This window comes from Oryzias latipes, chromosome 7 (genome assembly GCF_053564925.1).
Source record: "Oryzias latipes strain Hd-rR chromosome 7, Olatipes_Hd-rR_3.1".
NCBI classification, from domain to species: Eukaryota; Metazoa; Chordata; class Actinopteri; order Beloniformes; family Adrianichthyidae; genus Oryzias; species Oryzias latipes.
Window position 1 is genome coordinate 6,286,643 of NC_136243.1, and position 27,223 is coordinate 6,313,865.

Consider the following 27,223-nt stretch of genomic DNA (forward strand, 5'->3'; position numbering starts at 1 on the left):
AACTAATTTATCCATTTGTGCGTTCAATAAATAAATATCTTAAATAAAACACAAAAAATGATGCAAGAGAATATAATTAACCTATATTTAAACAGCTTACTGTCTCTAGCCGTGTCCGCCCATCTGTGGAACACACAGTGAATGACTGTGTTCCTCACCTTCTCCATGCTGTCATCCACAGACAGAAGCGTCTGCAGACGCTTCCTCTGCAGCACATTGGTGAACTCCATGTGGATGGGCTTCATCGGCCCGGTGTAGCGCATGATCCAGTGCTTGTCCAGGTTTGGGGCATAGTTGTAACTGGGAGTGCTGGATGGGAAAGCAAACAAAACAAGTAATCCACATCATTCTGTAATCTGATCTGGACAGAGCTGTGGCACTTTCAACATTGTTTAAGTTCTTGTGCAAAATAAAATGTCTTGGCCACCAGCCTTACTGAAGAACCGATGCTGACAACCTTCATGTTTGAGCTACAATTTGAGCTTGATTATAACTGATTTATTGTACTATGTAAAAAAAGGAAGAGAATAAAAAAATCCAATCTTGAAATCCACTATTTAGAAGCTGAAGTAGTGATCATGTTTGACATGAGCTCATCTGGTGAATACAAGCAAAACATTTCCTAGTTGGTTTGTTTTGTGATCAGCGTTGTGAACAAAAACGTTGGCTCACAGGATTTGAATGACTTTGTTTCTTTCCCTTTCAAACGTCTGAAAGTTTGTAGAATTTAGGTTGTGAGCTGCAACAGCTTTTCTTTGGTTCTTTCTTTGACCTTTTCTTTACTTGTTTTTGATGTACTTCAATAGTTTAGAATTACCTGGTCATGGGTCTGGAATGTTCTTTACAAACAAGTGCTAACATTATTATCATTTTAAATATTATTATGTTTACCTGATTAAAAAAATTACAAGTTCAGAGTTTCTGTTTTATGTTTAGACCATTGACTGTAAACAGAGAACTGGACAGAGTGATCAGAACTGCACTCATAGAAAATGCCTCGCTTCCGGTTCCAACTAAATGAAGTCAATTCAGTCGCCATTTTCCCACAATATGTCTGTTGCCATGTTGAAACCAGATGTCTTCAGTAAGCTGTGATTGGTCCATGTCGGTCTTAGTCTACATTTTTATGGCAACCAGTCTCTCCAATCAGTAGTCAGCGTGTTAGAAGGCCACACCCCTTCCACTGAAAGCAGGCTCAGGAGAATGTGTCAATCAAACAACTCAAACGTTGGACGTGAGGGCACCTACTTTTATTGAGGCATCTGGTTGGTCAGTTTTGGCTTCTTAAATCCAGCAGATACTTCCTGTTTGGAGCGCCAGGGGGGCGGGGTCACTCAGTCCAGTTCTCATGTACAGTCAAAGGTTTAGAGCAGGGGTTCTCAAAGTTTTTGTAGCAGAGGTGCCAATTAGGAACTCGACATTAGACTGGGGGCCAATTTTGTTGAAAAAAATGAATAAACAGAAAAAGTTGTTTTTAATAACTTTAATGAACAAGTGTCATTTGTACAGTTAACCAGGCCCTCCAGATGTTTTCCAGTTGCTGTCAGAGGTTTCTGTCCAGATCTTCTACTCGTCTAGTAATTGTATCATTTGATAGACTTATTTCTTCAAACTTTTTCTTTTGCTCTGGACAAACAATGTCAGCTACTTTCAGCATTTATTCTTTTTACAAACTCCCCGTCACTTAAGGGCTTGCCACGCTGGACCATTTCCAAAGCCACATAGGTACTAGCTTCTGTCACAGCTTCACTGGATGTAGCCATTGTTGGAAACATTATCTACTGTGCAGCATAGCCTCATTGTACTGTAGTTGTTGGAGCTTATTGTTTCTGTAAATTTGTCATCGTTTTTATGATTTGAAACATAGTGACGATTTGCATTTACCTGCTTGCCAATAAGGCACAAAACCCATGAGGTACGACAAAATAGGTCTTTGTTCACTTAACTTGAAAGCGCCTTTTCTCCCTGCCAACGCAACATTTTTCCTCAAAGGAACCTGCTCTGGCTTCCTTTTATTGAGGGCCACATTTTGAGAATCCCTTGTTTAGACTAAGCATCAAACAAGAAATTTTATCGTTCCCTAATATGTATAACCATGGCTTTGGGAGGGTTTGTTTTTCAGGACTCAATGAATCTCATGAGTAATTTATGTGATTGGGATTGTGTTTCGCTCAGGTAAATATCACCTAGATGCCACTTGTTGGAACTTAGACCCATAGGGTTGCCCTGTCAAACCGCCCTGCATAAACAAACTGCAACTTCTCTCTACCGTGATCAGCGGTTTGGTCCATCTAGATCCAGCTGAAGCCAAGAGACTCCAGCTGTTGAGTCAACAGCAGCAGCGCAGCTGAAGCAAGCTCAGAGTAACATTTACAGCTATTTTTGTCCCGACACAGAAAGTTAATTATGTAGCTCCTGAGCGCAGAGGAGGAGAGGGGAGACGAGTAAATGAGTTGGCTGATAGGAGTCATTCATTATCCACACAGAAAGCATCATCTGCATGAAGTACAGCCAGAGAGGGGCCCGTGTGTTATTAATGAATGGACACACACACACGCAAACACACACACACACACACAAGACGCACAGGAACCTTTTCAGAATAAGTGTTCTCTGCATCATCGGAAAACCAACTTTTTTGGATACCTCAACAGTTAAACTTGATGTTTATTTGCCTCATTTTCACGACTTCTTGGTTGGTTTAATTTCTAAAAACCTGTAAAAAGGGTGTGAAAATGAAAAGATTCCCTATTTTTTCTGAAACACTTAGAGCTGCAACATTCCAGGTAAATGGTGGATTCTTACATCACAGGTTTCCTTTCTTCAAAAAGGCCCAAAGCACTTTACAGACACTGCCCCATTCACCCATGAACAGAGACATTCACACATTGCCGTTCAAAGCACTGACCTGACTAAATGGGGGGGGGGGCACATGAGCAGCCAGAGTGGGAACTGAACCTGCAACTTTACTGCACCTACCTCTGCATCAAAATACAATCTAATAGAAATGAGGGGACATGTTTAAAGTTATATTGTTCATTTTTTTACCCAAAGTGATCTTAAATTACAGTTAGAAGATCACAGAGCTTCTGAAAAATCTAAGAAAATATGACACCACCAGACCAAAGCCTGCAGCCCAGCCACAGACGAGACGTGAACAAGGTTTTCCCTCATCTGCTGAGTGGATCAGATTAGAGCGTCCCGCTCAGATCCAGATTTGTGTGAGTTTCAGTCCTGTTTCTCAAAGATTTATCCTGCAGAGCAGAACAAAGCTGCTTCATTGTTGGGCTGGATTACCGTGGCTTAGTCTGACTGTGTGCCGACACGCGTCTTTTTAACTCTTTCTCAGTCAAAGTTGTTTTACAGCTGCTCTATATTTTGTCAGTGCTGAACTGGCCGTCCGTACACACACACTGATGTTCGAGACTTCCTGTTTGTCTCCACTCTTACATGCCAACTGTTATGCTTTGTGTATCCTTGTTTTATTTGTCTATTCTTGTTTTCTTCCGTAATCTTCATTTTTTTTAAAAGGCTCCAGGCCAGTTAACAAAAGAACGATCCTTCTTAAAGTTCCACTCCGATCATCTTTGATCCATTTCAAAGTTTTCCCAGTGGTCTTTTAATCATATTTGTCGATTTAAGCCAGAATTCAAAAAACTGTGTTGTTTTCTAGGACATAGTTTCTGCAGAGTGCCATGAGTTCATTAGCAGTTCACCTCTGAGTTGTGGGCGGGACTGTTGGTGCAGACCAACCCCATTGCTAACAACAGGAATTCAGAATTTGCTTTGAGCGGCTTTGCGTTTGGTTCTGCATTTTTTATTTCTCATCAGAATACTTTTCAAATAGGGACATGCGGCCAGGGGAGGCGTGATGTGAGACAGTACCACACACGTCATCGTCCTCGCCTCCGTGAGCAACTAATAATAAAATAAATATGTTCACTAATCTGTTCTTTAAATGAAACGTTCATTTATCGTTTTAATCCTTTTTTTTTAACCTAAAATCTATGTATTTTGGGTATTTCTTGTCCAGTTACAGCGCAGGCCGTGAGGTGAAGCAGAAGATGGAGCGAAACCTCACAGCAGACCTCACAGTCCTGTAAACTGGGTGATTTCCTGTCATTAGTTTACTCAGCGCATGCTAATAATGTTACGCTTTACATTGTCGACATTTTCTATGACACATTCACTTTCCATTTAATAGTTAATGTATTCCACATTTGTCTAATGTTAATTTAGTGTTTGGATCTGACATAAAGCTGCACTCAAGAGACATGAAGTGAGAAAAACAGCGGTGCTTTTCTGATAAAGAAACAATCCATCACTTATTTCTAAACGTATTAAAGTTTGCGGTAGGATTTGTACAGTTGGTGTTTTCAAAATTAAGAAAATCCAAAGTAGTTTCTGGAGTAATCACAGGTGATATTTAAATGAGTTATGCATGTTTTATCAATAGGCCATTAAAAAAAAAAGAAGATTCTGAAGAACAGGTTTTCAAAAGTCCAACTGCTCATTATTATGTTTTACAAGGACATTTTGTATATTATACTTCACTTCAATTCAAGAAAAGTACAAATTCAGGAAATATTTCCACTTTGATCATGATAATAAATTACCACTAAGCTTTTTTTCCTTCTTTTGTGTGTGTTTTTTCTTTTGTGTTCTTAATGTTTAAGAGAAAAAAGGAGGCTGGGGTGCAAGCTCCCGTTTGATCTCCAGTGGTCGTTCATGAAGCTCAATGGGAGTCCTGTATGTTATGTTTTGCTCTGACTAACAGCTAAATTGTGGATGGAATATCTCCAAAAAATATCTCAAAATGTGACATTCAATAAAACAGGAAGTAATAAAAAAAGGATGATTGACTACAGCTATTTAATCCCTCATGAACTTTATGGTGATTTTTAGATTGGGCGTGATTCTATTTGGCAAGACTGGCAGCTTTTGGCCCAGCCAAATATACTTTGTCTGCTCCCGATTCACAACGGTTTTAATACATAAATACTCAGAAATGCACTTTTGAGCTTCAATTTCGTTACAGATATCCACCACCATCAAAAAAATGCCACGAGAACTTGTTAAAAACACCAAAAAAAGCATTTTCCTCGTGGTAGGTCTTTCAGGTAAAAGTCGGTTTGTTTTGCATGCGTGTGTGAGTATTTAAGGCCTACATGTGATGCGATGCATTAGGGAAGGCCTCGCTGTACTGCGGTGCTGAATCTTCAGGTCCATGCGGCGCTGCATGGCTCAGAACCATCAGAACCGGGCGGTGAGGATAAACTCGCTTTGAGGAGCGGAAGTAGCGAACGGACTCCTCTGTGATCAGGTCGGTCAGGTAGTCCTGTAGATGCACAGAAAAACACAAACATGTCTGTTTGGACACCTTTCAATGGGTTCAATCTTTTCACTGCAAAGACACTGCCGATTAAACAACTGGATCTGTTTTGTCAAGAGCGCCCCCTGGAGGAAATGGAAAAGACACGTGTTAAAGTCCATCATAGGGCACCAACAGTCATCCTCTCTATTCATTCTTTAACCAGCAAAGCATGGTGGTTATTGTGGAGAAGGCCTTTGGTTGTTTTCATGGTTTTATTTTAATCATGAGTTTGTGCTGACATGGTTTTTGGGATACTTCAATTTCTGGTTCTTTCAAAGTTACAGTATTTTTGGTGTAGCTTTGCAAATGTCACAGCTATTGCCATTAAAGATTCCCCATGGTGTATTAAGGATGCTTCTTGGATGTCCCAGAAATCTGGTGCTCCACCTTTCATAATGTTTTTTTTTCTGTGGGGGACAGGTCATAAACTTAGGAGTAAAAACCTGTTAAACATAGAAAACATTGAGGCCCACTTTTTTTGGAAACATTTTATAACAGTAGATAAAGAATTAGATTGAGGAACTTTAATATTTTGGGCTGAACCATAAAAGTGAAGGGAAACAAAGGCACATACTCAAATGGCAAAGAAAAATGTAAAACACAAAAATAAAGTTAACCAAAGAAAACAGTTCCAAGTGAAATAACAGTAGCTTACATGAGAGCGAGTGAGAAATGTTAGCTGCCTTAATTTTATCCCTTGTGCTATCTTAGATGACCCCACCCTTCCATTGACCTGTTCTCCCTACCATGACAAAGGTGGATAAAGGTGGAAAGATTTCATGTAATCCATGGAAACCAGTGATGATCACAAATCATTGAAGAAAAAAGGTTCAACGCACTGTCTAGTGGGTCTACATGACCCAACTCCCAATGTTAAAGTCCCTAGGATAGCACAAGGGTTACAGGAATGCATCAACCAAAGAAGGGACAAAAAAAATCAGACATTTTCAACGTAGGTTTCTTTCTTCTCCAAAATGTAACTCATCACGCCCTTTTTTTGTTGTTAATTTCTGGTTTCTGCCTAATTGTGACAAAGCGTGGAGATGTTTGTTCACCCATGTCCTGTAGAGAACTGGTGATTTGGGGCCCAATAGACCAAGTGTGGAGTTACAAACCTAAACATTTAGTAAGTACACTGCAACATGGAGAAACAGAAATTGAGATAAAATCAGATGACCTGACGATGAAGAGCGGAAATCAGACCCATAAGAAGACATATGGATGATTAACATGAACTTGGAGTGACTGACAGGGTACAGAGCATGACCCAGAAACTAAAGTGCATAATCGTCCCAGGTTTCTATGAAAAGACATTTTTTCTGGGATTAGAAGGGCTCTCTGTCTCAAAACATTCATCCATCCATCCATCCATCCATCCATCCATCCATCCATCCATCCATCCATCCATCCATCCATCTGCAGAACCCACTTGGGGTCACAACGCTGCTGGAGCCTATCCCAGGTATTGTTGTGCAGGGCCACAAAACATCTTAAGGCCGTGTCACACAGCTACTACATACATTTTGCACATTCTGGTAGGAAAATTTGGTCTTTTATAATACATGCGTGATGCATAAGTGTATCTTGTGTGCAGTGTTTGTCAATGTGCGCAGATTTCCGTCGAGGGTTTACATAAATTTGATTTTGAGTTGCTCAAAATTTTGGGTTTGCTGAGAATAATGCAGTCTACCTATATTTTACATAGTTTATATGGAACTATTACATAATACGCAATTGTGCGTGGTTTTTGCATGATGCACATTTTTGGCTTTCCCGACCATTCCACGTATGTCTAATGGACTTTTCACGCATGAACCACCTGTGTATAGCTTTTATATTACATATACAGTGCACAGATCATGTTAAATGTACGTAATTGACGCTAAATTTACACAAATGTGTCCCTTTACACGAAGATGTATAATTTCCATATCGCGTATACGGCAAACATATCACCTTTAAATTATCTGATTGATGGGTGAATCACTTGTGAATTGCACGGGTCATGTTCTGCGTTGATTTACATGTTCTTTGCATGCTTTATTCGTACTTCTGTGGTTTTAGCGTGGTTCATTCGTGACACATCTGTGAAAATGTCATGTTAAGAACCACAACTTCTCTCACTTTTTCCACGTATATTCACGTATGACCAGTTTTCCTCCTTGCAATACGTGCAAAATGTACATAGTGGCTGTGGGACAATTTAGATTCATCAATGAACCAATGAACTATATTCTGGGACTCTGGGAGGAAAATGGTGAGTATCAGCACACGCTCACCTCGGGGTATCGCGCTCCGTGTTTCTCCCGAACTCCATTGCGGCTCAGCGTGTAGTTGTAGAAGCGGCTGTTCTTCACCAGGCCAAGCCACTCCCTCCAGCCGTTAGGGACGTATGAGCCGTTGTACTCATTCAGGTACTTCCCAAAGAAAGCTGCAAACACATGCACAGCTGAAGAGCCAGTTTTCTAAGCCATTTCTTTGGGGTTGGGGCTCCTATTTGTCAGAAAAAGAACGAAAACTTGTAAAAATCCAGCGTTTCTGTGTGCGTTGCTGCACCTGTCCTGTATCCAGTGTTGTTCAGGTAAACTGCGAAGGTCCGCGGCTCATGCTGTCGCTGCCATGACAAAGAGGAACAGTTCTCGTTGTTGGTGTAGGTGTTGTGATTGTGCACGTACCTGGGAAACAAAAAAAAAGGAAACAAGCAATTCGACTCCCAGTGCATCAACACAAACTCCCTCAACATTTTAAAGATCTTTCAAGAACATTAAGCAGAAGAAAGCAAGAACTTCTGTGCCATTTTGGTTGGGACCTGACCTCATGCATGTGAAGCAAATGTTGATATATTTATAAATGATCAACACAAGAGAAAACTATGGTTTGTGTAGTATCTCATAGCCCATGACTTGACAAATACCCTCAAAAATTGAAAGAAAGAAATCTTTATGCTTAAATCTGCCCAAGAATAACAAAAGGGGCTCCATTGGTCATTATAGTTACAATTTCATACTTGCAACATAGTCCTTCCAACAGTAATCACTGTAAACATTCTTTGATGAAGAATGATCGTTTAAATGGCTTCAACTTGTATTTATCTTCATGTCTGCAGTGTTGCAACATCTGTTTAAAATCTCATTCAGCTGTTTGTTTTGTTGTCAGATCCACTTGTACTTTAATCGTTCCAAAATGGGTATTCTGATCCATTTTTATATTTTAGAAGTAAATTAATTTGGCTGACATTTCCAGAGTCTTGCTTTTCGGGAACACTCCACAATCTGAGATGTAAACCAATGATATGAGTTCACTGCAGCTGGCGGTGGCGTTCTGTGTCATGACTGGCAGGCAATTGAATTATTTTTGCCACAAAGGCTTGAACATGGCAACAGTGGGCACAGATGGAAACGTACTTTCCAGTGAGCATGCTTGAACGTGACGGACAGCACATGGGCGTGGTCACAAAGGCATTGGAGAAGGACGTCCCTCCCTCTTCCATAATGCGGCGAGTCTTATTCATTGCCTGCATGGAACCTACACACAGAGGTAAAGTCAGAAATTTCACCGACCCCGCTGAGCACAAATGAATTTAAATGGTGTACTTGGCTTTGTCACAAAATATAATATTCAGTGTAACAAAAGTAGTGCAACAGGTTCGGTTTGGGCCCCATATTGATAGCAGCAGAGATGCTTAAACTGATAGCTGTGTTTCAGTCACCCAGCTCCAGGTCCTGGTCATCAGTCAGAACGAGGATGATGTTCGGTCGGATGTTGCGTCTGTCCCTCTGCAAGCGGGGCTTCAATCGACCTCCAGGCTGGAACTGTGCGTGGCCAAGAGTCACCAAGAAGAGCAGGAAGAGGAAACGTTGTCTTGCCATGGCCTTGCGCTGCACAATGTCAGGGCCGTCACTGGCTTCCCCTGCAGGATCTCAGCCCCTGAAGGGGACACAGATAATCAGATCCCAGAATGAATTGAATGTCAGACATGAGACTGAAGAAGTGACTGTATAAAAGAATTGGACTGAGTGACCCCTCCCCCTTCACGTTCCAAAAAGGAAGTACCTGCTGGCACCAAGAAGCCAAAATCCCATAGACTGCTATAGAGACATAAAGAGAAATAAAAATCTGTCCAACACAAGAGGCCTTCAGCTCCTATCGGTGTGCTCAGCTGTTGGACAGGACAAGTAAAAAAAAAGAGAGAAATATTCAGCTGTTACTCAGTCATTCTATTGGTCAAAATAAACATTTTTAATCTGAAAACTTTTAAAAAGATGTTTGTTACGTCCCATCCCAGGGGGAGGGAGAGAATAGGCAACGTAAAGAATAAATTGAAGCCGGTAGGGTTTAGACTGACGGACTGCCGTTTATTAGATGGACAGGTGTGGGATTGAACGCAATGGGGTTAAAGATGATATTTAGTAAAGGGAAAAAAAACATTTAATTTACAGGCACTATTCTGCAATCAATAACACAACCAATGGTGGAGCTTAAACCAGAGGTACACTACTAAGACAAAACCATAGCTGAAAAGAAGACCAAAGAAGGAAAACCAGGCCTTTTCCACAGGCTCCCAAAGCCAAGTCCGGCAGCAGGAGGGATGCTGAGAAAGCGGATCCCTCTTAGGGAATTCAGCCGCCCCTGAATTCTGGATTCTTCATTTGTTCTTGATAATCCTGATTTATTTTTTATGAAATTGTTTTTTGTAGTGCAAGTTATTCAAATGATAAACTAACCAATCAGATGCTTCAATAAAAGAGTGGTTGTAACAGAAGCATTGACTCAGACCCTCTCGGACCAATCACTGCTGACTGACATTGTTTGGCTCCAACATGGAGGCGTACGTGTTGTGGAAGAAATGACCACTGAATTGGATTAAACTTTAATTCAGTCAAGTAAGTCGTTTTCTATGGTTGATGTCACACTCAATGCAGTTCTCACAGTCAATGGGTTCAAGAGCAAGTCCTGATTGGATATTTGTAGAAGAGTTTGTTTCAAGCTGCCACGAAGTTACATCAATTTTACATCTGAACAACTTTCCTTTGGGGTAACAAATGAAAGGTTTCGTTTGTATAGAACTGATCAGATGCTTTTTTTTAGGCACACAAGCTCAGTAATTTGCAGAGGTGGTATGACCACAAAAGTCTGCCACATTTTTTACCATTTGGGATGAGTTTCCGTGCAAAAATGTTCCCATTATGTCTGACCTTTGCAGCCTGAAATGATGTCCAGTAAAACTAAAACAAATCTGAGACTTTAACAATGCAACACTATTTTTACCTGATATTAACCCTTTAACTCCAGAGCTTTTGTGCCAGTGTTTACATTTTTTTAATCACCGTAACTCTTCAACCGTTTCACACAATGAGCGTAATATCAGCTAACTCTGAAGCAGAGAAAAGAAGTCTTGCATCTGCAACAGTTTATGTGAATTTCAGTGCAAAGCCGATATGAAAAAAAACCTTTTTCCCATGTCGGAATCAGCAGATTCACGCTGATCATGGAAACGGTTGAAGAGTGAGTTATGTCAGGGTGTGTTTTGTTTAACCCTTGTGCTATCTTGGGCACTATAACATTGGGAGTTGGGTCATGTAGACCCACTAGACAGTGCTCTGAACCTTTTTTCCTCAATGATTTGTGATCTTCACTGGTGTCCATGGATTACATGAAATCTTTCCACCTTTATCCACCTTTGTCATGGTAGGGAGAACACGTCAATGTAAGGGTGGGGTCATCTAAGGTAGCACAAGGGTTAAATGTGGTGACATCTCTGCAGTTATAAGGTTAGACGTGATGCTCGTGAAGCAGCCTGAGGTCAGCTGTTTTTGAAACAAAAAATAAGAGCTTGATAGTTTCTGCATAAATTATGCTTTGATCGTCTTCTTTTCTTTTGGGTTTTTTCCTTCAGGGGTCACCAGATCCAATCAGCTTCCTCCATCTACACCTGTCTTCTGCATCCTGTAACAGCAGCTACCTTCACTGCATCCAGAAACCTCCTCTTTGGTCTTCCTCTAGACCTCTGGCAGCTCTAGACTCAGCATCCTTCCACCAATAGAGTCACCGTCTGTCCTCTGGACATGTCTGAACCATCTCATTCCTCTCTGACTTGATCCCCAAAATTTGTACCATGATCTGCTCCTCTGATGTCCTCATTCCTGATCCATTCTGGTCCCTCCCAAAGAGGACCTCAGCATCTTCATCTCTACCTGCAGCTCTGCTCCCTGTCTTTTCCTCAGCGTCTCTGTATTCCTTGATGTAGGTTTTAATGTGTGATTTCCTAGCAGAAAACCAATGGCTAACAGGTTCTTATTATAAATGGCAGCGTTTACTTTGCATTTATAAAAAATTATTATCAACTATTACTGTCTTCAAATTGCAACAAAACAAAAATGTGCTAAAAGATTTATGCTTATGTTAACTATTGGAGAAAGCCTTGGTGGCTAAAATACCTAAAACATAGGAGCAGTGGCAGACAAAGGCACTAACAGCAGTCTTTTGTGTTGTGAATCAGAAGGCTAATCCTATTAGTTTCACAGCAGAAGTGTGTGTGGGCTAACAGCAGGAGGGTTATGCAAATGTGACAGTAATCAAAGAAAAGAGGCTCTCATGTTAAAGGGCTGTGAACAGCAGCGGATTACACACTGCTCGTAGAGAAAAGCCTCTTTGTTGTGCTTTATGAAATGACCCGTTACGTCAAATATTCCTGTCACCAAATCACCTTCAGCGGTAATCACAGAAAGAAACCGCAGGCAGGTGATGCTTGAAAGGTGAAGACAGACAGACGTAACATGTGTTACGAGCTCAGTACAAAAGAAGGCACCTTGTAGAAGAACTTATATTGAGTACACAAAAACAAAGCTCATAAAACACTTGAATACAATGAATATTGTAAAAAAGTGAGCAAACTTTCATTTTTCCGCTTGCCTGAGTCCACTGTGCTCCACGATCAGGCACAAGCCGTCAAAGAACACCAAGCAGAAGCAAAAGGACAAAGTCACTCTAATCCACTTTTAGAGCTTTGTCTCCAGTTTTTCTTTGCGCTCATGATGGACGTGTCTGATTTCCTTCACTTCTCCCTAACTTCTAGTAAAGGACTATCCAATGTCCTAATGGAATGTGGATACATACGCACTACTGCTATAAATTACTTTTTGTGGTAATCTGGCGAACATCAATCCACACTGGTTTTTCGCTAAGACTTCTGGGAATATTCCAGGGCACTGGATTTTGGAATTACATATTGGGAAACCCCAAAAAATGGCAAACGCAATCTAACATGCACTCAGTAATGATTAGTGAGAGAATTGGTCTCCAACATTTAGACCCACCCACCTGTGTCTGCACACCTTTACTTTAGTCTCTGAACCTGATACCATTTTTGTGTATTCAGTCTTTGCTGGGAAACAGACACACAGATATTTAAAATCTGTGCAGTGTCAACTTTATATTTACAACAACACCAGGACTCTCTGACAGTCAACGTAAATTTGATATGAGTGGTATTCTTTCGTCAGACTCGTCATCTTTTGATCAGCAGCACTCTAACCAGCTACATGGTGTAACGATTAATCCACTTATTCAATGAATAGATTTTTATTCCTAAAACCCAACCAGATCAATCTGTCTGACTCAAATTGCTAGAATGTTCTTAGAATGTTCCCTTTGGATTCTTTGAAAGTTGAAAAACAACATTTGACTGAACTTTAGGAATCTAAAATGTGAATGGATTTGACATTCATTCTTGTTTACTTGTTTGTTTGGAGACATATTTCATTTCCACTTGATGATCTGGAAGAAATCCAAGAATCTGGAAAACTTCACCTGTTTTGTTTAGTACCAGGAATTTCTCTCTGAGTCTCATTGATGGAAGTTTTGGATAAATACGTCCTGAATCCATTTTAGGTCAGAGAATCGGATCGTTCAAATTGAACAAAACTCAGTTATCAGCATCAACGAATTATGATATGAATCATTGTTAAAATGATCCGTTACACCTCTAGTTGGAAGGCTTTGGGGAAAAAAGACTGTACCGTTATTACACAAAAGCTGCATAAAAGAAGCCAAAGAAAGAGACCCCGAGGGCCCATTCACACATTTACCACCCTCTGGTACGCATGTGTCAAACCTGATGTTAACACTGAGTGTGAATGGAATCAACTGTGCTTCTTTTTATTCCAAAATCCAGGGGTGCATGCTTCTGAAGTGCTGCTGTAAATGAATTCCAAAGCACAGAGGGATACAAATCTTCTTATTCTAAAACAATACAAACTACACAAAAATAAACAATAATGGGGAGTTCATTGAGAGACTGCTCTCTGTGGTGAACTGTGTTCTGTGAGACAGATGAAGATCTGAGGGGAACTTCAATGTCCCGGTGCCAGCTGCTTGTTCCCCCATCAGAGCGAGCAGTACGTCCCGACAGCCTCATCATTCCTGGCAAACACCCGCAACTCAAATTCATGAGACACATTAACGTCTCTCCTCACACCGTTAATGGACTCCAAAACATTTACTTTGGATGTTAATTACACGACCACATCTGTTCTGAATGTATCTGTAAAAGGTTTTAACTCACAGCTTTGATGAACACCTGAGAACGAAACAGCAGAATGTCCTTTCCTCTGACAGTCACAGAGCTGTAAAATACAGCTGCAGCTCTCGATTCCCGATAGTTGGTTTTATGTTATATTTGCATCTGTGTGCGGAGAACACTGAAAATTTAGACCTTGGCATCACCCAGAAAACACAGCCAGCAGCAACGACAGAGCTGCGTTTTGTTATCAATGTGTTGAAGAAGAAAAAAAGAGGAATCTGTATCTATAAACATCACAATCCATACCTTTACTGCTTCGACAAAATCTTTACTGCTTATTATTGCTGAAAACATTTGGAGATCAGAAGTAAGGAACTCCAGAGGTCAAGGGCCTCTGTGTCTGCAGGTTTGCCATCAAATTGCTGCCGGTTTAGCTCGTGCTGGTTTGCGGCGTCTTCCGTCCGTGAAACCAGGGTTCGACTCCGGGCTGCTCCCTGTTCCCTTCTCTACCTCTGTGCCGGTCCCAAGCCCGGTTTGAGAAGGTTGCGTCAGGAAGGCCATCCGGCGTAAAACATTGCCAAGTTTACCATGCGACTTGTTCGCTGTGGCGACCCCTGATGGGAAAAGCCGAAAGAGGAAGAAGAAGACTCATGGCTGATCAGCTGAATCAGGTGTGTCCGGCCAATTAGAACATGAGAGAACAGGGTGTGCTGGCAAAATAGCAGGCTTCAGCACCCACCGCTGCTGTCTGAACCCAGCATGTCCTGCACTGTATGCTTTATTTTTATACTTTGTCTAAAGACACTAATTTGAATAACTGTGACTTGTGATCAGGGCCCTGCTGGGCTGATTAGAAGAGTCAAGTGGAAAAAGGTCAAGTGTCCAGGAAAGGGATGTGAAAATGTTTAACAACACACAACATCTTTAACTTCGAAGGGAGGTTTGTACTTAACCTTTGTGCTATCCTAGGCACTTTAACATTGGGAGTTGGGTCATCTAGACCCACTAGACAGTGCTCTGAACCTTTTTTCTTCATTGATTTGTGATCTTCACTGGTGTCCATGGATTACATGAAATCTTTCCACCTTTATCCACCTTTGTCATGGTAGGGAGAACACCTCAAAGTAAGGGTGGGGTCATCTAAGATAGCACAAGGGTTAAAAAGACACTCACAGTCTTATTATCTGTATTCTTGCTGCAAAATGAACAATATACTCTTACCACCTCGTCTTTTCTGACCATTGACTGTGCATGAGAACTGGACTGAGTGAGTGTGACATCATCCATGGAAAATGGCTTCCTTCCAGCTGGAACTACATGAAGTCAGTTTCACATTTTTTTTCGTGATACAGACATGTATTACTTTAGACCTTTGCCTCAGCATGTTGTAGTCAGATGATGTCAGAAAGGCGTCTAATAAATAAAATGTATTATTATTCTTGTTATTATTATTTAAGCTGACTCAGGAGAATCTGTCAATCATACTTTTGGAATATTCAATGTGAGACCACATACTTTTATTGAGGCATCTGACTGGTCAGTGGTGCTAAAGAAAAAAAATATCAGGAAAAAAAAGAGGATTATCAAGAACATGTTAAAAATTTATCAGATCCAGAATGGTTCTTCTGACCGATAGAATGACTGAGTAACAGCTGTTTATTTCTCTCTAGAAGTCTATAGGATTTTGGCTTCTTGGAGCCAGCAGGTACTTCTTGCACAGAACGCGGGGAGGGGGGGGCTCAGTCCAGTTCTCATTCACAGTCAACGGTTCTGACTAGGAGAGGTCAGGTCAGTAACCCTTTTGTTTCTTGGATCTTGTTTGCACTTAAATGGTGTAATGGATGTTCTAAAGGTAGACCAAACTCATGTCTGCTTGGACGTGAAACCACGCGGCTGTTTTACACCTAAGTGGAACAGAAACGATGAATCATTTAAGGATGCACCTTAATGAACCCATGTTCAACCCACACACGGTTGGAGCATCTGCTCTTTGATTATCAAATGTATTCAGCACGTTATAGTGCCACAGTGCTCTCCTGAGCAGAGACCATAAACGCCTGTAATGCCCCAGAGACAGCATGTCATCCTGATCTGGCTCTCCTCTCTCAAACACGTCTATCTGCTCAGATAAATTCACGAGACACGGCCAGGCCTTCCAGCTGATGCAACCGCCTGCCAAGTGGCTTACACGAAATATGCTGGTGAAGAGAAATGTAGTAATGCTGTCCCATCGGCTCATTTGCATTTAGCTGTTTTCACATACGGAGGGACTCAATGTTTCAGAGGTTAAAGGTGAAGACCCAGAAAAGTGGCTCATTTAAAACAAAATCTGAGCACTGCAGGAGTTTCCATGGTAACGCATATAGTGGAGCTTTCATCTGACAAATTCTACTCTCCACATTTTTCAGAAAAAAAGCAAATCGAACGACTCATAACTTTATATCCCACACACAGAAACATCAGTCAGAGCAGGAAGTTTGTACAGATGCTGGTTTGGGAACCCAGCTGGACTCAATCACAGCTTCTTCACTCCTCAGGTCTTCAACCGCCTCATTTATCTTTTCACCAATCATGGGGAAATACCGCCACATATTTAGTGGTTTCTCTATTAGCTGTGTTTGACTGCTCATCTGGATCTTCCCCACTGTGGTACCTTCCTAGTCTCAAAAAGGTTAATGTTGTCTAAAGTCTGCCCAGATCGGAACCAGTTTACATTCCCGCTGTAAGCACATCATGCAGAGTCCATTTGGAGGTGGATGGAGATCACCTCTTCAGACATTAAGACATTTCATTGCAAGAAGTATGCTTGATGTATTTGATCACAGAACAGCATTTATCATTTCAATTTAGTCACATTGACCGTTAGGCTTTAAGAGTTTTCTATTTAACCCCTTCAGACCCAAATAGTTCTCATGCATGGGCATCATATTTTGGGTTCTGTTACCGCAGCAGATAATTCTGCCAAACTAGGGCCCTGTACATGTGTAGAGGGTTAACACCATCTGCTACAGCTGTGCTTTTGGTCATTCAGACTGTCTTAAAGTCACATAACAGCGTGTACATTATATGTACATTATTTTTTTAATTCATCTCATGAGTTCATTTCAGCAGCAACAATCTGGCTGCGTGTCCCTTGTCGTTGCTGAAACGTGAACTCTTCCGCTGACATGTTGGGTTTTTGTGGTTGCAATGGTTAATCCATGAATCTGAGCTCCACTGATGATGGCTTTCTCCTGTTTGCGTGTGTTTTATTTATTCTAGAGTTAGTTTACACTGATTAGCCTTCCTGAAACCAGAAATTCTGAGTATCACCTTAATCAGAGGTTCTGCTAAACTCTACATTTTCTAATCAAACACCATGATATAAGAAACAAACAATGAAACTTCTTGTGGTAATAGTTTGTTTTGAAGCAAAATAAATGTAAACCATTAGTAGAAGGTTTTTGTTCGAGAGCTAATACAATAAGTTGAAGGATGTTAGATTCCAAAAAGCAATAGTGAAAAAGCTACTCAAAACCTTACGAGGGAGAAAAAACGCTTCCAGTTTTAAGAGAAAAGCAGTCTTGGGCTGAGGATTGCTGGATCAAAGTGGTTTCAGTGACAAATATCGATCAACAATGGAACAATGTGACGCTGGAGGCTCAGACTCTCCACGCATGGCTGCAGTGTGCCAGGTGATAACGCTGAGTCTGCAGTCCTACTCCAAGACTGAGAGCTTGGGTTTAGTTTAAACTCAGACTCCTGACTCTGTCCGTAGTGTGCAGTGTGTAAAAGGTTTTTGTTTTAAGCAGATTCTTCGTGTTCTCACAATAATCATATTCAATTATATGATGCAGTTGTTGTTTGACAAATTAAACTTTAGTTGTTTTCACACTTACGTGATCCCACATTTCTGTGTCAGATGGACCACACCCACAATTTCACCTGATTCGGTTGGTGTTCACAGCACTTATAGCAGTGACACATGGACTGAAGCTGACCAAACCGCCAAAAAAAATCCACCATTTTCTAGATCTAGCTAAGTGGAGTCATTACCCAAAACCCGTAACAAACTCCAACCAAGACCAGGGACAGAAAAAGACAACCAGGTCATATTTAAACACACCTGAGTATCATTTATCAAATACTTGACTGGAAGCCAATTCACAGATGTCAGTCCTTACATAATTACAACACATTATTGATTAAATAATAATGTAAAACCACCAGACACTGCCGTACTTATTTCAGAGACTCCCAGTCGTAAATATTAAAGCCGAAATCTGTCCAACAGCATTCTGTGAATAAAATGCAGCTTTTGAGCGTTTCCCCTATTGGCTGTTAAAGAACAAATGAAATTAGAGCCAAAACGTGTCATGTGAGGTTATTTTCCCACAAATAGGAGCTCTGTTTTCAGCGGAAGGGGAAACTTTAGACACAAGGAGCCTCTTCTCTCATATCATGCACATAACTAATGCTCACATCTGGAAAACCAGAACAAACGAGGATATTTATTTCAGTGACTTGTTGTTGAAGAACGATATTAATATTCGTTAACTTAATACTAATGCTAATCTTAATACTTGTTGCGAATACTTATAAATGACTATGATTACGGCCCAAAGCACTTCACAGTTCCATTCACACACTGATGACGGCTCTGCTGCCAACCTATAAGTTGGTCCAGTGCTTTGCTCAAGGACACTTCGACACACAGGCAGGCAAGGTGGGATCTGAATCTGCGACCTTGTGATCAGCAATTGACCGATCGGCCTCTGCTTCACAGTGGCCCAGGTTAATTCAGCCCCTATGGGAAAAAAGTTTCTTTACGCATTGAAGTTGAAGAAGCACATAAGAATATTTCCATCTGCTTCTCTAGTTATCATAAATCTACAGGAACCTGTTCACTCCACCACAAAGACCTACAAGATATTTCAGGTTGTTTTGGGATTTAAGCTTCCTCTGATTTGTCCTGGGACTTTTCTTTTTCACTAACGAAGCACTCTGTCTGGGTAATTTACCATCTTTTGTTCACATCCATGAAACCCAAACTTTTCTTCCTAACTGGACTAAAGGTCAACTTCTTGATCCACGCCAATGACTGTACATGAGAACTGGACCAAGTGAGTTGAGTGTGACGTCACCCATAGAAAATGACTTGCTTCTGCCTCAAACTAAGTGAAGTCAATTCAGTCGCAATGTTTTCGAGACACAGACGTCGCCATATTGGAACCAGAAATTGTCAGTTAGCCACGTTTGATTCGAGTCGGTCTGAGTCATTGTTTCTATGGCAACTACTGTCACCAATCAGGAGTGAGCTTGTTGGAGGTCCACACACTTCCACTGGAAGCTGTCTAGAGAGAATTTGTGAATGAAATGTTTCAAATGTTGGACTAGAGACCAACTACTTTTATTGAGGCCTCTGATTGGTCAGTTTATAGCTTGAATGACGTTTACTACAGAAAAAATATTAGGAAGAAAAAGAGGATTTTTAAAAACATGTTAAAAAAGGTATCAGATCCACAATGGTTCTTCTAATCAATAGAATAACCGAGTAACAGCTGTTTATTTCTCTATAGAAGTCTATGGAATTTTGGCTTCTCGGAGCCGGCAGGTACTTCCTGTTTGAAGGCCAGGGGGAGGAGTCACTCAGTCTCATATTTAGTCAGAGATCCGCAGCAAAGTTTGGGTGATATTTCAAAATTGCCAGAAGTGTCTATGACATTATAGCCTGGTGAAGCCCTTTCCTGTCAGTGTAAATGCACTTTTCAAGACTATCTTAGGATGCTTCTGCCACATCGCCTCTGACTCACAATAATTGTGTGATGTCCTTTGTTGACCAGAATGAGTTTTTTTCACTGCTAAAACACTACAAGCCATAACTGCACAGAGTGCTTAGATTCCTTACTTCAGATCACCTAAAATGACTCTTATGCACTTTTTTTTCTTCCAACACATGTTGCTCTGTTTTTTACTGAGGTCTGAGTGGGCACTGAAACCTTCAGCAGAACCTCTAAAAATGTCAACCTAAGAGTTTCATTGCTTCAAAGAAAAAAACACAGATTAGGGGAAGTGGGAAAAGAAACAGCACATTTTTTCTGTTTCATCCAAAATGTTTCTGACGTTTCTGTTTCTTCTGGTTTGTCAAATACCGGCTCCTTAAGAAGTTTTGAATCTTAAAAACAAAAAAAGAGAAATTTTTTCTGCCTTGTTACACATGTTAAAGGGATTATGATTTAGTCTGTTTTCCTCCCTTTACATGTTGCAGCTGCTTTCATACCTCTTCTGTATTCTACCAGACGTTTAGCTAATTCTGTGTTCATCCTGTTCTCTCACTTCCGTAGGTATTAACTTATTCATTTTGTCCTTCAAAAGATGCTCCTGTGTTTTAACACTTGCACGTCACTTTCCTGTCTTTTCAGGCTCCAACTGGTTCAGCTAAAGTTTCTTCCTAAATATTTCTTTTACAGAGAGTTGTTTCTCTCCACTGTCGCTTTCTGCCTGCTAAGTACCAGGTAATGCTGCAGCCAGTGACTCTGCCCCTCCCACAGACAGCCTCTTCAAGAATTAGTTGAAGTAAATTCTAAGATCCTGTAACGGATCTGTGAGCCATGAGCGCAGAGACTTTAACTTAACTTCACTCTCCAAAAATGTAACCTGCAGCAAATCCAGTTGAGGCTCCCTTAGAGCCACTCTCACTCGTCTTCAACATCTAGAGGGATTGTGGTTTCCTCAGCTATGGTACTTCAGTAAGTCATTCACATCGAGCTTTGGGAGTGAGCGTACAGCAGCAAATATTAGTTTCAAGTTAACACTGTCAGTTTAACTTTGAGCTCCAATCAAGTATGTTACTTCTCAAGCCATGGAAGGTCTTTGTAAAATAGCAGGGAAAAGCACTTACTTTATTTAGGTGAATTAAAAAGAGGAAGTTGGTCCAACAGAAAAGAGAAGACAAAAATCACACAAACCTGCGGAACACTGAGCTGACAGAGCAGAGATACACGTCCCTCACGTTTCCTTCCTCCAACTTTCTGACTTCCTCAAAAATGATTTTTAAATAAATCTTTGAGCTTAGTCTCCATCACTTCTTCTTTTTTTGTTTAAAGAAGCCCGACACCTGGCTAGCTGCCTTGCTCGTTGGCCACGGCACCAAACCGTCAGTTTTCTGCTTCTTAGCTCAGCTCCCACTAGCTGTTGCCATGGTGGCAGACATCGCAGTGATCCTTGTGGTAGCGGCTACTTCCCTTCGACAGCTGCAGTCCTCTGCTAGGAACAGCAGCTGATCTGCTGCTGCTGCCGCTGCTGCTGTTCTCCTCCCTCTGTCTCTCCCTCTCTCTGTTCATCTTTATAAACCTCTCTCTCTCTCTTTCCGCTCCCTCTATTCCTCTATCCCCTCCTCTGGCTAAATACATTTGTCTCTTTTTCACCTCCTGTTCTCTTTTTTTCAGACTCACCTCAGGATTTCAAGCGCACAAGTTGTTCTTTTAAAGCACAGGTACTAATACCGGAATATTCTGCAAAGCTTTATTAGCAAGCATTTCAAAACAGCAGATAGACTAAAAAAATAAGAAGCTGACACTTAGCAGCCACACGCTTTGTCTTGGATTTCCGTCTTATTTTTCTTGTTAATTTTTTGTAGTGTCTCTCTGATTCAACAGATTAAGGCAGCAGCAACCTAAAGTCATCTAGCATCAGTTTATACAAATATACCCCTCGTGTGTCAGAAGATCCATTAGCCCCTGTTGCAACACCAAACTCTGTGCAACACAAGAGTTCAGCTCTCATCTGTTTGCTCAGTTGCTGGACAGGACAGGTAAAAAAAAAAACATCAGACTCTCAGGTTATCGTTCAAGAATTTGGTTCTTCGTTTTTTGAAACACTTGGACTTTTACGGTTGTCAGACATGACATCACAGCAAAAAAAAGTGTGGAAGCAAAAAACAAAAAACATCACAGAAAATAAAAAGAAATGATGTTGCTAATAAAATTAACACAACAAATAAAAAGAAACACCTCTGCAAAAAAAAAGAACAAGAAACAATGCAAATCAAAGCCGCAGGGCCGTATGTATGGGCCGCAGGCGCAACTCACCCTTTCTGCCCTCCTCTACACGCCACCACTACTCTGACCTCCCACCTTTGACCAGACCTGATTTGCAAAGCAGAACTCCATAGTTCATGATTTATATTATGCAATGTTTAAACTGACACTCAGCTCCATGAATGAATGATTTATCTGCAGAAGAAGCAGTAGAGTGATGCCTCTCGTCATGTCAAATGAACTCCTCTGCTTTATTGATGAAAGCGACACGAGCAGCCTCATGATGGTCCAATGTGAAAGCACATCACACTTTCAGGCTTCTGCTGTTTCGCTTTGCACATCTCCAGAGACCTCGTCTTCACTATGTTCACTTCGGCACTTGAAACCACTGCCAAACACGTTCAGATGAAATCTCTTCTACAGAAAGCTGTTTTAATGCTATTTTCTGTAAAGGGTTAACAGTTTTGCTTATCGAAATGTCAAAAGTTAAACACTAAATAACTATAAGCTTCTCGTCTTGGTTCTTCTAAAGTTTAACCTTTAATTCAATTCAGCGGGACGCTTAAAGCAATTCAATGACTGTGTGAGGCCCCTTTCACAATTAACAGTGTGTTGAGTCATCTGACGGTTGTCATGTGATAACCGTCACGCAAACCCAGAAAAAAAACAGGTGGCCTCATTGTTTTTGGTAACGTAATAGAAAACGTTCCTGTGCTGTTGTGGAATTATAGGAGGAGGGAGCAGGCAGCGCTTCTGTCACTGCTGTCATATGCCTTACAGCTGTGTTCGGACCATCTCAGATCAGCTTTAACCCTCTAAACACTGGAACTCTTCTGACTAGAGTCTTCCCTCGTTTATCGTGGGGGATACGTTCCATAAATAACCTGCAATAGTTGAATTCTGTGGAGTGAGATTACAGATATATTTAGGCTGTACAGCCCCTCACTACACACTTTATCCACTTTTCTCGGACAGACATGAACATTTTAAAACGTTTCTCTCTTGTTTAAACTCTCGAAGCTCAAACCTTCATAGAAATAACGTTATAGTTTTATAGAGTGAAAACAAAGATTCGCCTTGATCGAGGATTTACTTAACTCTGTCAAATTGCATGTGCAGCATCTCTGTACAGAAGACACAGTACGGAGTGAACGCTGTAAAGAAATCTGCAAAACAGCAAGACCGTGAAAGGTGATCTGCGAAATAGCAAAGGAACTTCTGACTGACGTTTACGCAATTACCATAATTCCAAAGGATTCGGAGGCAGAGAAAAGCAGTTTTGTACTGAAATGCAACTCTTCGGAGCAGTGAAGTGTTGATGCACTTAACTTGAATCAGCTGATTCTGTCCCGGAGAAAAGTTGCTTTTCCCGCGTCAGAATCTGCAGATTCCCGTTGATCACATAAACGGTCGAGGATTTACAGTATGTCAAAGAACGTGTGTTACTTAGGTGTCGCAGGCGACGTCTCCAGTGTTAAGGGCAATAGACCGTTTCCTTTCTTCCAGCAGCACTTTTGTTCCATGTGCACACTCTCTACTCTCCATGCACTTCTGCAGTGATGTACACATCTGTAGAGCACTAAACCCCCTTTTAAAATGTAGACTTTGTGACTTTCATTTCTTACACATCTGCCTTAGTAGTCAAGTCCTGCTTAAATATTTGCCTGCACAGTGCACACACCACTTTAAAGTCCTTATTTGGGGTTTTAGCAGGAGTGACTGTAAGATTACTTGTTTAGGGGTGCTTACCCCCCAACTTCACACACATTTCTTTGGGGGAGAAGGGTGGATCCATGTTCTTTGTTAAAAATACTGTCTCCTTGTGGTTGACTAAATTAACAGCAAACAGTTCAGATTTTGGTTTAATCAACAGCCTCACTTTTGTTTTGTTTTTCATCTTTAAACTCTGAAGCTGTTTCTCTCCTCTTTGTGTTCTCTCTCTCTCTCCACTGACAGTCATATACTGGTAAGCACTCAGAAATGAACCTGAAACTTCTGCAGTAAAACACAAGTCTACACTCACCGGCAGCTTTATTAGGTACCTGTCCAACTGCTCATTAATGCAAATTTCTGATCAGCCAATCACATGGCAGGAACTCGATGCATTTAGTTGTGTAGACATGGTCCAGATGATCTGCTGCAGTTCAAACTGAGCACCAGAATGAGGAAGAAAGGTGATTGAATGGACTTTGAATGTAGCATGGTTGTTGGTGCCAGACAGGCTGGTCTGAGGATTTCAGAAACTGCTGATCTACTGGCATTTTCACCCACAACCATCTCTAGGGTTTACAGAGAAAGGTCAGAAAAAGAGAAAATATCCAGTAAGTGGCAGTTCTGTGGGCGGAGCATCTCTGAACGCACAACACGTCCAACCTGGAGGCAGATGGTCTACAGAAGCAGGAAACCACACCGGGTGTCACTCCTTTCAGCTAAGAACAGGAAACTGAGGCTACAATTCACACAGACTCAACAGAACTGGACAATAGAAGATTGAAAAATGTTGTCTGGTCTGATGAGTCTCCATTTCTGCTGCTACCTTCAGATGGTAGGGTCAGAATTTGGCGTCAACAACATGAAAGCATGGATCCATCTTGGCTTGTATCAACGGTTAAAGCTGGTGGTGGTGGTGTCATGGTGTGGGAGATATTTTCTTGGCACACTTTGGGCCTCTTAGTACTAATTGTGTTTTTGAAAAGCACAAATAAAAGACGATGAAAACGTTATCACTGTTTTTTTCTAAATTTACAGCAGCTACATCCTTTCAGATATTGTGTGTTTGAAGTTCCAAACATCTCATTAGCAGTCAGTTCATGCAGATGAACTTGATATTTGTTTTTCATTTGCAAGCACGCTTCCATGCAATTTATTAGGTTCACCTTGCTAGTACCGGGTTGGATATTCCTTCAGAACTGCTTTAATCCTTGGTGGCACAGATTCAACAAGGTACTGGAAACATTCCTCAGAGAGTTTGGTCCACATTGACATGACGGCATCACACAGTAGCTGCAGATTTGTGGGCTGAACATCCATGATGCTGATCTCCTGTTCCACCACATCCCAAAGGTTCTCCATTTGGTTGAGATCAGGTGACTGTGGAGACCATTTGAGTCCAGTGAACTCATTGTCATGTTCAAGAAACCAGTCTGAGATGATTCCAGCTTTATGACATGGTGTCTTATCCTGCTGGAAGTAAACATCAGAAGATGGTTCACTGTGGTCATTAAGGGATGGACATGGTCAGCAAATATACCACCACAGCCTATCAGAGTATTGTTGCTGACCATGTCCAAATGGTACAGTAAATACGTTTTCACCGTCTTTTATTTGTTCTTTTCAAAAACACAATTGTAACCAATATTGCTGCACAATCTGGTGTTTTAAAAAAACTCCTTTCCTTTCTCATGTGAACTTTTGGAATAAATTAAAATATGTACAAATGAAAGGAGGAACAACTGTTTTGTTCTGAAAATACTCTAATCTATTTATGTGGAGTTTTGTTGTCATCAAGCTTAGTTATTTTTCAAAATTTTTTACTGTATGTGCATCAAGTAAATCTTCTTTGTTATTAATGCAACACTATTTATATGAAACATTCATATAGTCTTCTATATAATTTAAAAAAGCAGCTGGATATCTGTAAAAATAAAGACATTTAAGGCAGGGCTTTAAGTTACAATTAATTGTCTTGCTAATCAATTCCCTTGAGGATTTAGGTTATGTTTGTGTTCTAAAGAAGCTAGCATTAACATAAACATTAAAGGACCACACTTGCACTTTAACATTTAAAGACCCACTCCAATGAAAATGGCGTTTTTGGTGTTTTTAACATGTTCTTGTTGCATTTTTCTGATGATGGACGACATTTAGAAAGAAAATTAAGATCAAAATGCATTTTTGAGTATTTCATTTCCTTTATTCAAATCGTTGACCTGGAATCTGGATCTAAACTCTACGGATGTATAGCTACGATGTTGCTCCCATTTTTTTTGCAACGCTACTGTTAGCTTGGAGTTGTGAGTGACTGTAAGCTAGTGGGAGAGTGTAAACAGATGGGTGACAGGAAGGGGGAGGAGGCCTACACTGCTCCCAAGTGAATTTCTGATTAGCTCCTGCTGCTCTGCAGAAACTATGTCTGAGAAAACAGCATACGTTTTTTGATTTAGCTAAAAACGCCATAATAATAATTAGAAGACCCCTGGAAATGCTTTTACCACAAATCAAAAGATGATTTGGACAAGACTTCAACCCTGCCTTCACCTAGTTTGCATGAAAATGAACAAAGACAAATTAGATCTCAGTACAACCGTTTGAAGATAATCAGTTGCTACAGAACAGGGAGACAAACCCGGTGCAGACTGAGATTTGATTCACAGTCATCACCTCCACCCATCGGAAACACAGCTGATTCATGCACTTTATCTCACTATTGTTCTTATTTATATTTAATTGAACATTTAAAACAAAACCCTCATTATCAGGATTTTAATGCAATTTCCTTTTAAAGGGGGGGTAAGCTGAGCTTTTAGGTTTTCAGTACCTGTAACCCTTGTGCTATCCTACTTTAACATTGGGAGTGGGGTCATCTAGACCCCAAGGGTTAAAAGTGGTCAACATTTGATGTTGGATCTCAGTAAACTGAACGTTTTTGTAACTGCAGTGCTTCTTTACTAGTGTGACCACCGTCATGGTAGTCAGTATACTATCAACTACACCTCATGACTGCACTGACACAGCATGCCATCAGGTTTATTATTATAACTTATGATGAAATGACACAGCATCTGCCTCCCTAGATGACATAGGTTTCTGGTTTCACATCAGAGAAGCTTCAGAAATGTAACCTTCACATCCTAGTTTTAGCATCTTTCGAAACAGCCTTGCAGTGTGCTGCAAATGTGCGTAGGCCTGAGGTGCACTGCTAAGAAAATGGAGAACTATGAGAGATGTGATTCTTCTTTTACTACAGATAAAGAGGCGTCCTACTGCACCCCTTGTAAAATTATGAATCAAGCTGTAAGGAATTCAAGGATTCAAAGATCCCTTATCATCATTTCACCACAAAGCAATACAGAATTTGCCTCTCTGGTGTCGGACCAGCCAAGTAAAAGTAAAAAAAAAGTGTTCTGATATCATAAAGTTCTGATAGGAAGGGTGGTATTCTGTCTTTTTGGAGTTTTGACCAAACAAATCACAGATATGTCATAAGGATCAGAAAGCTGAAAACAGTGTGGGATTTAAATGTCCTTTCAGGGACAATAGGTACATGTTGGCACTTGATTGATTGTGCCTTCTCCATTGTCTAAATCCCAC

The 27,223-nt window shown here is 40.8% G+C and overlaps 1 protein-coding gene across 11 annotated transcripts in view; it reads right to left on the minus strand.

Moving 5' to 3' along the window:
• Positions 1-27,223, minus strand: part of sulf2b (sulfatase 2b) — a 92,107-nt gene that overhangs the window by 20,389 nt on the left and 44,495 nt on the right. For 5 of the 11 annotated variants that reach the window (XM_011472955.3, XM_011472956.4, XM_011472953.4 and 2 more), the window contains 6 exons: positions 9,084-9,301; positions 8,779-8,899; positions 7,931-8,049; positions 7,654-7,805; positions 5,169-5,338; positions 159-309 (listed from right to left, as the gene is read on the minus strand). In XM_011472955.3, the coding sequence (XP_011471257.1) occupies positions 159-309; positions 5,169-5,338; positions 7,654-7,805; positions 7,931-8,049; positions 8,779-8,899; positions 9,084-9,243 (873 nt within the window). In that variant the 5' untranslated portion in view covers positions 9,244-9,301. Of the gene's footprint in view, positions 1-158; positions 310-5,168; positions 5,339-7,653; positions 7,806-7,930; positions 8,050-8,778; positions 8,900-9,083; positions 9,302-9,427; positions 9,463-20,775; positions 21,209-27,223 lie in introns of those variants that run through there. The other 6 variants (XM_078950116.1, XM_078950111.1, XM_078950114.1 and 3 more) reach the window with 4 other exon arrangements.